General features: G+C 31.5%; 3 protein-coding genes across 5 annotated transcripts; all 3 read left to right on the top strand.

Moving 5' to 3' along the window:
- Positions 1-468: 468 nt before the first annotated feature.
- LOC145751841 (dynein light chain Tctex-type 1) lies at positions 469-1,030 on the top strand. Its single transcript, XM_082567962.1, has one exon. It carries the CDS (start codon positions 541-543, stop codon positions 880-882), a length of 342 nt encoding a protein of 113 aa, XP_082424088.1. The 5' UTR covers positions 469-540; the 3' UTR covers positions 883-1,030.
- Positions 1,031-1,322: 292 nt separating this feature from the next.
- Positions 1,323-9,845, top strand: LOC145751840 (uncharacterized). The gene is made up of 21 exons (XM_082567961.1): positions 1,323-1,488; positions 1,850-2,054; positions 2,349-2,515; positions 2,808-2,989; positions 3,160-3,275; positions 3,795-3,961; positions 4,153-4,270; positions 4,364-4,539; positions 4,852-4,982; positions 5,192-5,294; positions 5,765-5,973; positions 6,092-6,222; positions 6,422-6,575; positions 6,696-6,759; positions 7,125-7,286; positions 7,469-7,661; positions 7,760-8,016; positions 8,120-8,281; positions 8,812-8,888; positions 9,077-9,219; positions 9,360-9,845. Exons 1-21 carry the CDS (start codon positions 1,327-1,329, stop codon positions 9,497-9,499), a joined length of 3,219 nt encoding a protein of 1,072 aa, XP_082424087.1. The 5' UTR covers positions 1,323-1,326; the 3' UTR covers positions 9,500-9,845.
- Positions 9,846-10,010: 165 nt separating this feature from the next.
- On the top strand, positions 10,011-16,575 carry LOC145752488 (uncharacterized). Of its 3 annotated transcripts, none has more exons than XM_082568787.1 (9): positions 10,011-10,668; positions 10,746-10,920; positions 11,730-13,986; positions 14,078-14,149; positions 14,331-14,474; positions 14,629-14,713; positions 14,806-14,924; positions 15,004-15,961; positions 16,097-16,575. In XM_082568787.1, the coding sequence occupies exons 2-9, from the start codon at positions 10,757-10,759 to the stop codon at positions 16,162-16,164; spliced, it is 3,867 nt and encodes a 1,288-aa protein (XP_082424913.1). In that variant the 5' UTR covers positions 10,011-10,668; positions 10,746-10,756; the 3' UTR covers positions 16,165-16,575. The 3 variants fall into 3 exon arrangements, with proteins under 3 accessions (XP_082424913.1, XP_082424912.1, XP_082424914.1); XM_082568786.1 differs by having other exon boundaries at positions 11,727-13,986; XM_082568788.1 differs by lacking the exons at positions 10,011-10,668; positions 10,746-10,920 and adding an exon at positions 10,976-11,648 and having other exon boundaries at positions 11,727-13,986.
- Positions 16,576-16,629: the final 54 nt, after the last annotated feature.

Raw genomic sequence — 16,629 nt, 5'->3', positions numbered from 1 at the left:
GGTTATTTCAAGAACAAAATATGTGATTTACTGACTTGCTATTTCTGTTATCTTTTTTCTGTGGTTCAAAGTTTGTTTAGTTTATTTGATGACACCAACTTATAAAATTTCTGTTTGTTTTATAAATTTGTTTATGTGGGTAAATGATGGGTCAATGAGTAATCGCCGGATCTAAAACTAAACGCGATTGCGACTTTGATGCAACGTGTGCGCCGTCAACCGACAACTTTAAGGGGTTGTTTAAATTTATTTGGTTTGCGTAATTTTGAAATGTATGCTGTAGTTTTTGTTTTTTTTATTTTAGTAGAAAGGATTTTGCTTCATTTTGTTATTTAGTGACTTTAAATAAGTTTTTTGTAATTATTTTATAACGAGAATTATGTTTATAAACTTATATAAAATAGTGCCACCAGACGCGTACATTATCGCCTAAGCAACGACTTCAGTTGATTTCACCTTTGACCCGTCATCAGAAATCCAAAGTTTTGTTTATATTTTGTTAAAACTTTTAGGTTAGTTTTCAAGCTAAATTGCATTAAAATGGACGATTTTCAGACCGGAGAAGAGACTACTTTTGTTGTAGATGATGTTAGCAACGTTATAAAAGAATCTATTGAAGGTACAATTGGCGGGAATGCTTATCAGCACAACAAAGTTAATCAATGGACGTCGAATGTCGTCGAACAATGTCTTAACCAACTTACAAAGCTCGGAAGGCCGTTCAAGTACATTGTGACCGCGGTTATCATGCAAAAGAATGGTGCTGGACTGCACACAGCTAGTTCATGTTATTGGGATAACGGAACAGACGGCAGTTGTACGTTAAGATGGGAAAATAAAAGCATGTATTGTATCGTCAGTGTTTTTGGACTTGCTATCTAGATATGAACATTATTGTTACCTTTTTTATATGTTCTATATGGATTGTATTAATACTACTGTACAAACTTTAATGGAGCATTTTTTGTTGTAAATTTTTAATTTAAAATTACATTTCGAAAACCAGTTAAGTTTTATCTATATATAAAAGAACAACTTTTTAAAGGATAGTCTGATAGTAGTTGTATTGGTACATTTTTTTCATATTTTTATGCTTTGGCTTAATATAAAACTTTTTAAAAATATTTAACATTTGTATATTTATATATTATATATTGCTGCAGTTGTGCTAAAAATGCTTTAATTTAAAACATTGCTTTAAACTTGATAAAAAATAAATTTTCGAACAATTTTAACTTTCATTTGTTTTATTTTATGTTTGTAAATGTTACCAAATAATAAATAGCTTCGTTTTGTTCAGAAATTTTTCAATAAATTTTGATTAAAATGGATGATTGCGATTTGGAAAAATTGTCTGCTTCGCCGGCAAAATTAAATCCAAAATTTAACCGAAACGTTTTGGAGTATGAGTCAACAGTGGCAAGCAGTGTAGAAAAAGTTAAAGTGGATTGTTTAACCAGTGATAGTGGAGCTTCTTACCAAGTTTTTGTGAGTTTTATGTTTCAATTAAAACATGAAGGCAAAAATACTAATTTAACAAATATTTTGTTTTTGTTTAAATTATAAAGGTGTATAAACCTTTTTACTTATGTATTTTTAAAGCCTATGTGAAATTAATTTTGTCTGTAATAAATTTTAGATGTGACATTGCCCTTAGGCATATAATTAGCTTTGACTATAAAACTAATAGGCTATAATTCTTATAAAACTAAGTAAAATTTTTGTGATAAAATATTTTACTCAAACAAATATAAAATCTTATTTTATTATAATAAACAACCTACTAAATCAATGTGTTTAATTTAGTGAATTTTAAAAATAATTTATTTTTTCTGTTTTGATTTTCAAGGGGGCAGGTGGTGAAAAAACTATCCCACTAACTGAAGGTGAAGTTACTGAGATAAAAATTGAGGTCTCAGCAGAAGATGGAACAACTAAGATTTATTTTATCAAAATAAGAAGGTTGTCAGCTTCTGATGCTTCACTCAATCTACTTAAACTTTCTTGTGGGAAATTAGATCCAGTTTTTAACATGGGTTGTGTTGAATACACAAGTAAGTTTGGGGATATGGTGTAGTAAACTAACTTTTGTGCTGGCTAGAACACTTTCCTTTATTATATGAGGTCCCAGCATTGATTTTTATTGCTTTTTTGCTGTAGCAGTAAACAGTTGTAAACTTCTGCTAAAACAAAAAAACAAATCATGGGTTAATTATCAGGCAATATAAAAAAATAATATTTCAACCGAAACTCTATGTTTGATTGTAAAGTCGATTTTTTTACATAAAATTTAATTCTTAAGATGTTAATTGTTTATGTCAGGTTACACTATAATTAAATTCCCACAGGTGCAGTGCCATGTAGTGCAGAGGAAATAACTGTATCTGCCACACCACCAGATAAGAAGTGTGTAGTTCTGTACCAAGGTAGTAGTGATAATAATGTTATTCCACTTCAACTTGGTGAAACACTTATCAGTGTAGTTGTGGGCTCCGTGGATGGAACAAATAAAAAAGTAATTTTGTATTTGAAACGTAATTGTTCACAACACTAGTTTCAAAGACAAATTTTTTTAAAGGGGAATTTTTATTTAATCAATACTGTTTTATGGTGTTATAATTAAATGGCTTAAATTCTAATGTATTTAAATGGCTTAAATTTTATGGTTTTATGTCTGGGCAACACGAATTTAAATTAATTTGAAATATTATGGTTAAAGTTTTTTACAAATTTTTAAATCTAAACTTTTAGCATTTTTAGTTGTTGTTCATAACACATAACTGAATGTTACTAATTTAATTTTTTAGGAATATACAGTTCTGATAACAAGAAAACTACTTCCATGGCCTGTCATGTTAAAAGACCCAACAATATTGATGAAATATGAATGTCCCATGACTTTATCACCAATGTACAACCCCGTTTCCATCTTTAACTCTGACCCAAAAGTTTCCATGTCCCAACCTTGTATTGATATGTTAACTAGAAGGTGAAAAATATTTTAATTTAAAACATAGTCTATTTTTTGGCCATTTTGGGTTTTGTATACATTTGTTTGTATAAACTATAATATAAAAACCTAGTTAATGTTTAAATGGTAAAAAAAGTATTTAAAAATTCAGGCCTTCATTTTTACAAATATACATTTATTTAACAAAGGTCAAAAGTAAATCCAATGAATGAAGTTATATTGGATAAAGATTGGAGAATTAGTGACACAGAACTTGATAATCAAATATCCAATTGTGTAGCTTTATCTGTGTATGCTTACAAAGGTAATGCAATCAACTTTGATTTATTTATAGTTTGATTGTTTGTTTGAAATTATTTTAAAAAAATAGGTGAAAAATAATTTATATTCCGAATAATTATCTTTTACAGGCTTTATTCATTTAGTTTAGTATAACATTTTAACCGGCAGCATGGTGTAGTAGTAAGAACACTTGCTACCCCACCATGAGGTTGTGGGTTTAATTCCAACTGCTCTCATGCTGTAGCACCCTTAAGTAAGGCGCTATGAACGGTATAAACTCCTGCTGAGCCAGCACTTAATCAGCAGCATAATTACCGGGCAATTATAATCTTTATAATAACTGCCACAGGCAACTCTAGACTGGGTCCGAGTAACTGATGTAACTCTATGTTTAGGTCGCACATTCGACCTTTCCACATTGAGGATAAAAATATATATATACAAAAAAAAACATTTCATTGTCTGTATATTTTTTTGGGCATTTTAAAAACAATATTCTATTATTGTACTTAAATAATGAAAATAAGTCTGTTTTAAAAAGGTGATAAAGAAGAATTATCTTTAAGAAATATGGCCAAATATGTTCAAACCTCAACCTTAAAACCAAGTTTAAATGTGGAAACAAAAGTTGTGACTGATACAGAATGGTACAAAGCTGAATTTGAATCAACAAATGTTAAAACAACTCCAATTAATCACAAAGTTGAGGTAATAAAAAAAGTGTTAAAATTGATATAATTGAAAAACATATAATTTCTGCACATTAAAACAAAAATTTATTTTAAAAGCTGCAAAAATGCTTAAATTTGAAACTAAATTTTATTTTTATGACTCCATTAAAAATAATAGGCTTATTGCTTCACATTTTTTAAATTTTGATTTCTTTTTTTACTTTTAAGGTGCGAAATTGGGAAAAAAGATTACAGCATATGGCAAGTGAAAATAATGCTGATTCCTTAATGAAAAAAGCTGACAAAATTTTAAAGGAATACAAATCTAAATTACCCACTAAACCTGGTTAGATATTAAACAAATTCTAAAAATCAACATTAAAAAAAATTAAAAGTAAAAATAAAAATTTAACATATATATACATTTTTTTATTTTTAGGTCAAACTATCAGATATGAACAAAATGCATCTCCCGCCGATGATATTCAACAAATAAGTATTTGTTATGCTGCGTGTGTTAATGTAAAAAGCAAGGAATCAAAATATCATCTCAAGTTAGCTCATGCATTGGAAGAACAATATTATTTAGCTGAAATATTTGGACTTAATAAAGATGTAAGCAAAATATATGTTAATTAAGGATAGCTTGACCAAAACACATGCTTAAAATTTTTACATAGGGGTTTTATTTATAATTATTTCTATGTAAATTTAGGCTTAGTGGATAATATATACCAATTTATAAGTCTTTTTAAAAAAATGTCATTTTTGGTGTGTAGGTAAATTATCACAGACGAACATTAGTATATATCACAGACGAACATTAGTATATGATGTAGGTCTACCAAATTAAAAGCTTTTATTTTGGTTAACACAATTTGTTCAGTTTTTAAGGATTTTATTAATCAAGATCTTATTTTACTATAGGATGAAAATGACTCAATGGGAGCTGCAGGAATCAACACAGAAGCAAAGGAAAGTTCAAAGTTGGAAGAATGTATGGCTATCTGTAGGTTGAGGGGGGTTCCTCCTAACGCCCCACTTGCTCTACAGTTAAGGTATTTGATCTATATTGTTAAATACTATAATAATTGCTATATATATGTGGAATTGTGAATTATATAAAAAAATGTAGGTTGAAAAAGGATTTGGCGCAAGAAATTAGAAGGGAATGAACTTAGTTTAGTTAAATCAAAAAGTTTTTCTATGATTACTCATTTAATTTTGTGAGTATACATTAATTAACTTTATTTTTTAATTATTTTAGAGGAATAGATGAGGAATATAAAAGTTTACTTGAAAGTGGGCAATCAGGAAAAGCTGATCATGTGCAAGGATTATATGCTTGGAGATCTAAGCAAGCTTTAAAAGTAAAAAACTAATTGTAATTAAATTAGTTCGTGTAAAATTAGGTGACCAAACATTAATTTAAATTTCTTAAAAAAAGAACTAATCTTAATGTTATTTATATCTATTTTTGAATATTTTAAATTGCCAATATCTTACTTTTATTTTTTAATTTATATAAATATTTTTATCCTCGATGTGGGAAGGTCGAATGCACGACCTCAACATAGAGTAACATCAGTTACTCCGACCCAGTCTCGAGTTGCCTTTAGCAGTTTATCACATTATATAAACTATAATTGCCCAGTAATTATGCTGTTGATTAAGTGCTGGCTTAGCAGAAGTTCATACTGTTTATAGCGCCTTACTCAAGGGTGCTACAGCATGAGAGCAGTGGGGATTAAACCCATGATTTAAAACAAACATTTTTTTGACATTTAAATTACAATTGAGTGCATTTTCAACACATTTACAAAAATTTATATACATTTAGGGTGAGCAGTCAGCTTTGCACAAAGTAGATGAAAGCAGTCCACTATCTCAAGCCTACTTAAAATTTATGGATGCTGTTACACTAGACCCCAACAACCATCTTTGTAACTTACATGCTGGGAGGATGTTACTGGAGCTGGGAAAATATGACGAGGCCGTTGTGAGACTACAACAAGCTTGTGGGTTAAAACCTGTCAGTATAGAAGCAAGGTAAAAGCTTGTTAATTTGTAAATTTTTTTTCATTGTAATTTTTTGAATCACCAAAATTAGGTTTATTTTATGATTTTTAATTAAACAGCAGAATAAACTAAACACTTTTTTGTTTAGATTTTTACTTGGTTTAGCTTTATGTTTACGGAGTTCTGGGTTAGGAGATAGAATGAAGGAAGGATTAGGTTTCTTGAATGAATTTCTTGAACATTTGTTAATGAGAAGACAATCTGAAGCTGAAAAAGAAGGTATTAAATTGCTTTTATAAACCTGAAAGAGTAATTCTTAAAAATTTTTACTAACCATATTTTGAATTTTGATCTACATTGCCGTTCTTTGGCATTGCGTTGCTTTAAAAATTTTTGAGAACTTTTGCACCAAATTTACAGGTCATTTTTTCTTTTTAGAAGTGTAACTTTTAATTTAATATAATTATTTTGTTCATAGGTACAACATCTTTTTCTACTTCTGATCTTTTAACCGAGGATATAATGAGATTAATTAATCTTCAAGTATTATCTGGCTTATTCACTTTTGCCCAAAACTTACAAAAAAACGCTCCACAAACTGGATTGAGGTCAGCTAAGGAAGTTTATCATTGGTAAGTTTAACATTGTTTTTAAATTAGTAAACAAAATATAATATTCAAAAAGCTTAGTTTTTAGATACAAATTTTTTCCTTCAGAAAATATAATTTTTTTTCGAATTTGTATGTTTTTAGCATTTGTCTTTTTTGTTCAATGTGCTTGACTTTAATGCATCATAAGGGAGGTTTGTTTAAACAGGTAAGTTCTTAAAAAGAATATTTGTGATTTTAATTTTCTTAACCGGCAGCGTGGTGTAATAAAAAGTAAGAACAGTTGGTTTTACTATACGAGGTCTTGGGTTTTATCCCCATTGCTCACATGCTGTAGCATCCTTAAATAAGGTGCTAACAATGGGATTAACTTTCGCTGAGCCAATACTTAATTAGCAGCTTGACTATCAGGCAACTATAATCTATAATATTACAATTTTCCTAAGGCAACTTGAGACTGAATCAGGGTAACAGATGTTACTCTATAAGTCAAAAAATTTGAACTAAACTTGCATAAACATAGATTTACAAATATTGTGCTAGAAAATATTTTTTTAATATTTGATATATTAGCTGGAGTGGTTATTGCTTGATTCCCAATACAATTTGCTTGAAATAATGATGAAAGAAAAGGTAAATAATGAATGGATAGCACAAAGGTGTCGATATTTATCTTCTATGATCAGATCAAGTACAATAGAAGGTGAAAAGAAATTGTTAGCACTACAAGAAAAGGTAGAACTGTTTTGTCTCTGCAATATTTACTATAGCCTGCAATATTAAATTTATTATCCTTATGTAGATATTTTTAAAATACTAAGATTGGTTAGCTAATATTTTAAAAATTAGAAAAGATTTTTAGATTTGTTTATTCTAGATTTATTTTTTTAGAAATTCAATTGTTTATAATTTTTTAGGTTTCTCAAAAGTTGGTTACCATTAATCCATGCAATAGCGAGTCATTATATTTGCTTGGGATGACTCAGCTTTCTAAGTACGATGATGACATCAGCAATAAACTACCACTAGAGGAAGCTAGAGAAAGTTTACAAGCCAGTATTGAACTGGAAGGAAAACCAGCTGCAGGGGATGTCCCCAAACAGATAACAAGTACGAAAAATTTGATGAAAATTCTCTTTTTTATTTATTTCATTTTAATTATGTTTTTAGTTTATCAAATTCAAAAAAAATAATTTTCCTTTTTTAAGGTCAACAATGGTGGATAGAGAAAATCAAGTCTGAAACCAAACCTGCCCCAGTAGCCTCAGGTTCAAAACCTGCTGCTGCCCCTGCTAGAGGCAGAGGGGCTCCAGCAGCTCGTGGAAGAGCAAGGGGCGCGGTAGCTCCACCTAGGGGGCGTGGAGCAGCCAAGGGGGCTCCCGCCAGAGGGGGTAGAGGAGGGGCAAAGGCAACTGATGTAAAATGTACGAAGAGCACTGAAGCTGTAAAAGTAGAAAAAGCAAAAGTGAGATTTTTAATAATTAAAAAAAAATTTTTTTTTTGTATAACACATTCAAAAATAAATCTAATTTTAAAGTATGTTAAATAATAAACAATAATTTTTTTAGCCTGCTCCTGCTGCTACAGCGCCATCTACTGGAAAACCAGCTCCATTAAATCGAACATCTTATCATGCTAGGTTGGGATTAGCAAGAGCTTATTCAAAAACAGATGGTACAAAAGATAAAGCCAGATCAAGATATGAGGAAGTTATTAACATGGCTCCTGAGGTGATTTAATTTTGTTATTATGACATATATTTACACTTGCTACACCACACATGAGGCCGTGGGTTCAATCCCCACTGCTCTCATGCTGTAGCGCCCTTGAGTAAGACGCTATAAATGGTACAAATTCCTGCTGAGTCAGCGCTTAATCAGTAGCATAATTACCGGGCAATTATATTCTCTATAATATCCCAAACTGCCACAGGCAACTCGAGACTGGTTCCGAGTAACTGATGTTACTCTATGTTTAAGTCGCGTATTCGACTTTTCTACATCAAGGATAAAGATATCTACAAAAAAAAGTGCTTTTTTATTTCTTTCTAATAAAATTTTATGTCAGTTTTTGTTCAAGTAAATGTGTCTTATCTTTTTGCAGCATTTGAATTGTAAAATTAATGATTGTAACTCGCAGCTAATACGTGCTTATGATAATTTGCATGCGCGCCACGAAAGATCAATTTTTTCATTTACTAAGCTCTATTTTGTATATAGATTTCTTGTAAGATTTTAAAATATTTATGTTTTGTTATTAGGTTCATGATGCTTACATTGAACTTGCTGATCTACTCGTTAGAACTGATCCTTTATCAGCTGTTGATATATATTGCAGGTATTTACTTTGCTTAAAAAGTTGTAATACATAATTAAATAAGTGTTAAAATATCATGCTATTTGCATGTAGGTCCACTCTTTATAAATAGCTTTAAACACGTGACAACAGCACACCCTTCCCCAAGAAAAAATAAAAAAATTATAAAAAATAAACAAGGTCAGATAAAAAAAAAAATTTTTTTGTAGGTTTCCTAACAGTGGAGATGAAGATTCATTTGATGATGCTTACCTAAGTGGAGAAATAGTTAGTATACTAATGAAACATGAAAAATTTGATGACTTAAGATTGGTTGAGCACATGGTTAAATATGGAAGGTGTATGGGAATAGGTTGGTACAACTTTTTCCTTTTTTTTAAATGACTCTTTATTCATTACACTGCAAGTTTTGTATATGAATTTAAATTAGATTTAACTTTACTACATTTTACCTATCGTAAAAAATATCTGTAATTATTTTTAAACTTTTAGGTGTACTTGAAAAATACATGGGAATTCTAGATGCCAAGTTTAAGACAAATATGTTAAAGCAAATATATGCAGGGGTACATAGAAAGGAAATTGATGACCCGGATTTAGAAGCCTTTTTCAAGTTTAAATGCTGGCTTTAAACTTTTAACATTTTTGTACAATGTTACCTTATTCTTCCTTTTAAAAATCTTACTTTTCATTTCTTTTAGAGCTTTAGTTTTTTAGATTAATATGGTGTTTAAATAGAATTTCATATATTTTTGTAGATTTTTTATCTGCCAAATTTTAATGTAAACTTACCTATCAATGCTGTGATTTGCTTTTATGCTTTGCCTTGCTATGTTTTTATCTGATGTACTTCCTTTTATAAACTGTGATCTATTTTAAGTTCCAAGGTTTTAAACTGTGTTAATTTTTAAATCAATTTGAAACTGTTAATATATTGTACTAAAGTATTAAGGGGTTATTATTTAATAAAATAAGCCGTGTCTTATCTTATACAACTCTAGTAGTATTTAAATTCGTTAATATTAGGAAGTAATATTTTAAATTTTAAGATGCTCCTTAAACATATAGTTTGTGTTTACAACTTAAATGAGTTTATGACCATGAACACATTCGGCTACAACTTTTGTATAAAAATATCGTGGTTGCAACTTTCGTAAAATTAGGCTGCAAGCGAAAAAAATAATTCGAGTCGAACAGATAGCAGAAAAATAAGACTTTAATTAGGTCAGGAAAGAAAAAAATTGATTAGTTTAAAGATGTAGTTTTTAACTACTATATATGTAAGTGTTAGGCTTATCATAAGTATTTTTATTAAAGTACGTCTAAACTGTTAAAGCATTGATCGTCAGATTGTTATTCAGTAAAGAATGAAAGAGAGTGTAACCTAAAGTCAAGTTCGTTAAGGGTAATGCAGTGTTTACATAAGTCAGTTACACACTTGAAAATTAAAAGCTTTTGATATATTTGTTTGGGACGTTTAGTGTTGATTACCTATAGCCTATTACATTAATTGAGATGCAGATGACCAGTTTAAGTAGCGTGTTACAAAAAAACAAAAGACCACACATTCAGACATTACCAGCTTGCCATCACTGAATAAATGAATCTTTACATTTTGCTAAAACAAGAAGCTTGATACAAAGAAATTATTTAATTAGAATTGGAAAGTAAAACTGTAAAGCAAATGAAACGTTTTTAACTTTTACTTTTATTTATTTTTTGCTCTGCTGCTTTTTTACCGTTTATTATTTTAGTTAGATTTTAAATGATGAACCATATCAATTACAAAAACATTTAAAAAGTAAGTTTTATGTTAAACAGGTTTCGGTTAATTTTTTATTAAATAAAATTTATTTTGTGATTTTCATGATTCCACAGATAGCTTTGTGATGTCATCAAGAGGATCTCGACCTCATATGGACGAGGGATTAAGAATTACTGTCGGCAACGATGTATTTTATCAACGATCGGACTTGGGTCCAAATCGAAAATCCCAGTCACCGGGGGGTGATCTTAGAAACCGTATCGGCCCCAGGGTTGATAATGGGGCAAGGTGAAACATTTTTTTAAAACTTAATTTTATTTATTTTATAGTTTAAATTTTTGTTATTTATTTTAAACAATTTTATTTCTGTATGTGCCAAATTTTGTTGTTTTAGGTTTATTAAAAAGTTAGTATATAATTAGGCTATCAACAAAGCAAATAAATGGTGTAATTAAGTTATGAAATGAGCATTTAAATTAGTATATATAAGAAAACTACAACACAAAACTATAACCGTAGTTAATATTAGTTGTTAATTGTGACCGTAGTTGCTGTGACTACCAATTAATACAAAGTATTTGAATTCAGAGATTTTAGACCATAGAAAATTTAACCTTTTTATGATAGTGATTCTTAATAGATTTAGTTTAATGTAATTAACAACCATGAAAAAATAGACATTGTTAGTGTGAGGCATGCTGTTTGTTTGGACTAAAATGAAGTTTTATGAGCTAGATTATTATTGTTTCTTTGCAAAAAAAAATTAGTGTCATTAAAGTTTAAAAATTGAAAGAATTAGAAAAAAAAAGTTTTCTAAGCTGCTACTTCTATGAAGATACAGAACAAACAAGGTTAAGATTTTTGCTTGGCTGTTAATGTTTAAGTAATCAACTTTCAATTTCAATATTGTTTTGTTTACAACATAAAAAATTGATTGTCAGTTGATTGTATTACACTTTAACCTTGTGTAAAATTACTCAAAATGGATTTTTTTCTGGTTTACATCGGGTAAGCATGTAAGTATAGTACCAATTTCAGTAGTAAAAAATCTGGCTGTTTTTTTTAAATTTATCACCATTTAATTTAATTTTTAGAAGGCTGGACAACAGAAGGGAAAACTTTATGGAAAGACCATCTTTTGGGTTCCCAGAAAACCAGAGTAGATGGAAAGAACCAGAAGCAACCAAAAACTGGCACAATGATGGTTTACCATTTCACCAGCAGCAAAACCAGTTTGAAAGACCAGTCATGGCACAAGAGAAAAACATGCGCATTCCGATGGATGGTAACTATGAACCTGGACCATTTGGTTCTAGACCTTCAGCATTTATTAACCGTCCTAGTTCTCCAAATCAGCATTTTCGTGGAAAATCACCTTCAAGGATATCACCAAGGCGAGCAATGGATCCTAGACTTTCATCGAGGCAGTCCAAAGAAAGAGTGATGATGTCCCAAGGAAGAATATCACCAAATCGACATTTTTCACCACCTAGATCACACAAAGAAATGCATCAGCGTTATCCCCAACAAAGGCAATCTCCACCAAGAAACTACCAGGATCATAACTCCCCACCTCATAATAATAGAACGCAGATGAGATACAGTCGATCGCCTGAACGTCGTTTTAGTCGATCTCCTCCTGCTAGAAGATTTTCACCTGGTCATCATTTTCAGCAGGAAGAGGAAATGGATGTTTTTATGAAGGAGAAATTGTATAAAGAGCACATGCACACATTAGTTGGCCTGCGTCAGAAATATAGCCCAGTCCCTAAAAGAAAGTTTAGCCCAGACCGAGTAAGTCCGTCAGCTAGACACAGGCGAAGTTCATCTTCGCCCCCAAGACGTAGAAGTCCATCTCCAAAAAGAAGAAGTCCATCACCAAGACAAAGAAGCCCACCACGAAGACAAAGAAGCCCATCACCAAGACATAGAAGTCCATCGCCGTACCACCGACGACGAAGTCATTCTCCACACCGCCACAGTAGATCGCCACGTTACAGACACCACTCTCCCTCACCTAGAAGGAGAAGAAGTCCGTCACCTCGTCGGACACACAGCTCATCAAGGTCAAAGCATCGCTCGCCATCCCCAAGATTTACTAGAAATCGACGTCGGTCAAGCTCGGGTTCAAGTGTGAGTAGTAGAAATAGTTCAATGAAGAACCGGTCGTCTTTACAGCAAAACAAACCGGTTGATGACCTCATGTTGATGATGTACCCCAAGACTGAAAAATCACCAAAAACACAATCTAATTCTTTCCACATTAACCCAAACGTTGCAAAAAATAAGCTCAGTTTAAATGCCATCAATGATGCATATGCTACTCCTCTACCTAAAGAAACAAGAAGGAAAAAAGAAATAGAAGATGAAGATCGATTTTTGTATGGTGACACTCTACTTAGTCCGCCTACTTCCAAACCTCAGCTTCAGGTTCAAATCCCGGTGCCAACACCTGTTTCTGAAGCTCTGAAAAAGACGGAACTTGGTGCTAAAACGCCTGGTGGTTTTGACACCAATGCCCTCAAAAATGTGCTGAAAGCAATTGGTTTTGATTTTGAACTCTCCGCTCAAAGCGTTCAAAAAGCATCAAGTAATAAAGAAAAGAAGACAGAAAAAGTAAGCAAGCCAGTTACACAGATTCAGCCTAAACCAAAAATTATTGAAACTTTGACACCAGGTGTTCAGATGACCCCAGTGGAAAGTATTCCTCAGGTATTACAACAAACTTCTGTCCAATCCTTGTATCAACCTGCATTGCTGCAGCAACAAGAGCAACAGTTACAGCTTCAACAGCAACATTTACAACAACTGCAAAAACAACATGAGCTTCAACAGCAACAACATCAACAATTTCAACAGCAGCAACAAACGTTAAAGCAGCAACAAGGTTTGGAACAACAAAGTTTGCAGATTGTCGCTTCACAACATCTTATTCCGACAGCCACAAATGCACCGATGTACATTTACCAAGCACCTCCCCCGACAATGCAACCTACCTTACCCCAACCCACGCTACCCCAACCTATTTTGCCCCCACCACAAGTTATATACCAGCCACAACCAACTACCATTGCACCACCTGCGCCAAAGCCAAAACCTGTTGAAGTACCACCACAGAAACCAGAGTTACCAGCTCAACCAGTACCAAGACGTTCTATTTTAAAACAGGTTGAGGTGAAAGAAGTGAAGAAGGCACCTGTTATTGAGGGAAAAAAGGCAAGAAAAAAGAGACTGGATTACCTGGAGGCTGAGTTGGAAAAATTAAAAAGACAAAAAAGTGATTTGATTAAAAAGAAGCAAAAACAAACAATTGAAGCAAATAGTGAATTGATGAGACAAAATAGCTTGTTACAGGTACCCCTTTAATAATAATATTTTACAGTAAAGTTTTTGTTAAAAAAATTTAATAGGTTTAACAGATCTTTACCATTGTTTTATATTTTAGGTTGGGGTTGCGAAACAAATTAATGAAATAAGAGTTTCTGCTAAAAAAGCTGTTGAAAATTCCTATCCTGAGGTTTGTTGTAACAAAATAGCTGTGTACATTTCTAAACTAAGGGCAAAATATGACCTGTTTTTTAAATGTGTGAAAGGGTTTGTTTAAAAAATAAAAACAAGTTTAAAAATTATAGTATATAGTTAGAAAAAGTTTTTTTTCAAAAATATGGTAATAAAATCTTAAAAAATTTCCTTTTTAGCATGATGTATCAGGTAGTGATGAAGAAGCAGATGCTTTAATAAATTATGTCGATGATGGTAGCCATTATTGTAAACCTTGTTTATTTGCAAGTGATCAAGTTAGTGAATACTTGCTTCATCTTCATACTAAACAACATAAAAAGGTAAAATATGATGTCAATGCATTTTAATGGTTTAAAAATCATTTTTGGTTTTTGTTATTAAACGAAAATAAACAGAAGTTTTTGCTTTGTTAATGTCTGCTCCTATGATAAAGTATAATTTTTTCTAAATGTACATTTTAATTTTGTTTTGCAGTTAGTTCAGATAAAGAAACCCTGGTTAGCAAAGAGAAAAAAGAAAATCAAAAAACACCATGATGCTGTTGTTATTTCAATGAAAGGTAATTTAAACTTCCCAAACCAAAACTCTAATTTTAACTTAGTTTATATATTTTTACAAGTTTCTGTGTGTACCAATTCTACCTTATTTTAGGTGCACAACTTCTTATACCTGTTCAAGGTTTTTATTGTTCAGTTTGTACAACAACTTTACCTGGACCTCAGATGGCTGAGGAACATTGTAAGACTCATAAACACAATGAAAACTACAAGGTAACTACAACTTTATATTTTTTAGATTACTTAGCGTGAGAGTTAATAAACTAACATGCAGGTATATTGTTTTTTTAAGGTTTTTTGCAAAGAAAATAACAGACCTCTTGAGCCAAAAAATCCGCTAATGCGAGCTTCAAGTTCACCGCATCGTAAACAAAAGTCTCCTGTTCGAAGATCAATGACACCGGAAAGGTCAGGGTCATCCAGTCGAAGGTCATCTAAAAGGTCAATGTCACCGCGGTTGTTAAGGTCACTGTCAAAGTCGACATCAAGGTCACCAAAGAGGCGAACCAGGAGTCGAAGGTCATCAAGGCGGAAAAAATCCCAAGATCAAAAATTGTCTCCTGAGCAAGTTCAAGATATCAGGTCGTTAATTAATTCAAGAAAATTGGCAAAATCAACGAAAAATACTTCGGTTCAAGAAGACAAAGGTGCTTTTAAGGGTAAACGCCGATATATTGAGACTTCTCCAGAAAGAAGGGTGGTAAAAGAACCGAAAAAGAAGAAGGATAATGTTTGGTCGCCAGGGTACGATGATTATGAAAGAAATCAGCAGCAGAGGGAAGATCGAAATCTTAAAAAACCTGAATCAAAAGCACCCAGAATGAATTTCGAGGGATTCACATGGAAAAAAACTGACAAAAAGGAAGAGGAAAAGATAACAAAGGATTCTCCTACACAAAAATGGAACAAAATTTCAGTGGTTAATTCACAAAAGAAAAAAAGCGCAAATTCAAAAATTAATATGAAGTTTACGGGTAACAAGAGCTTACCTAAATTGTCGCCTACCATCGGAAAACGAAGTTCCAGCAACAAATCAAGTTTATCAAAACATGTTGGGAATTGGGCTCCACATTTACACAAAAACACTCAACAGGGCTCTTTGAAAAACACTGTCAAGACAGAACCTGTTGAAAAACAGATAAAAAAAGAGGAAATTGTGGGTAGTGATGCAAATGAAGATACAACAAATGAGAAGAAAGAATTTAAGGAGCCACCACCTCCTGGAACAGAAGATATTTTCTCAGATGAAGGTTTTTTTTTTATTTTCATATAAATCTAAGTTAATTTTTTAATAAATAATTTAAACAGAGTTAAAAATAGAAAAATAAAATCACAAATTCAAGAAAAATTGCATTTGAAGTGCTAACATTTCATTCTTTTTCAAGGTAATGGAAATGCATCTGATGCAAGTGGTATAAGTATGGAAATAGCAAGCGATGAAGAAGCCGCATAAATCACAAGTTTTATATTAATATTTTGTTGTAAGATCACTAATGCAGTGTCTCAGAAGCTTTTACAGAAAATCATCCAATATGTTGATGTTTTTCAAAGAATTGTATACTGTAAAAATGTTTTGTATTTGATGCAATAAACATTTTAAACAAAGTTTTGGAAATACAAAATTAAAGTTTTGTCGGGACAACAACCTAACTAGTTGAATTTCAACTGGAACTGTGCAAATATTGGAAACCCTGTGCTCCACACCCTTACACTGTATTCTGCTTCTGATTTTATCAATGCTTTGTTGCTGGTAAAAATAACATTTTGTCATTTGAAACTAACTGCATAATTTTTGCCATTGCCTTTTTTTAGCATCTGCTTTCATACCTTAATTTTTGTAAATAAGTCAATAAATTGCAAAATTGCGCACAAAATTCAAGTTATTTTCAAGTTAAGGCAGTTTTAAATCTTATACTAA

The sequence above is a fragment of the Corella eumyota genome, chromosome 5 (genome assembly GCF_963082875.1).
Source record: "Corella eumyota chromosome 5, kaCorEumy4.1, whole genome shotgun sequence".
Classification (NCBI taxonomy): domain Eukaryota; kingdom Metazoa; phylum Chordata; class Ascidiacea; order Phlebobranchia; family Corellidae; genus Corella; species Corella eumyota.
Note: the sequence above shows the minus strand (reverse complement) of the source record. Positions and strands in the feature narration are given on the sequence as shown.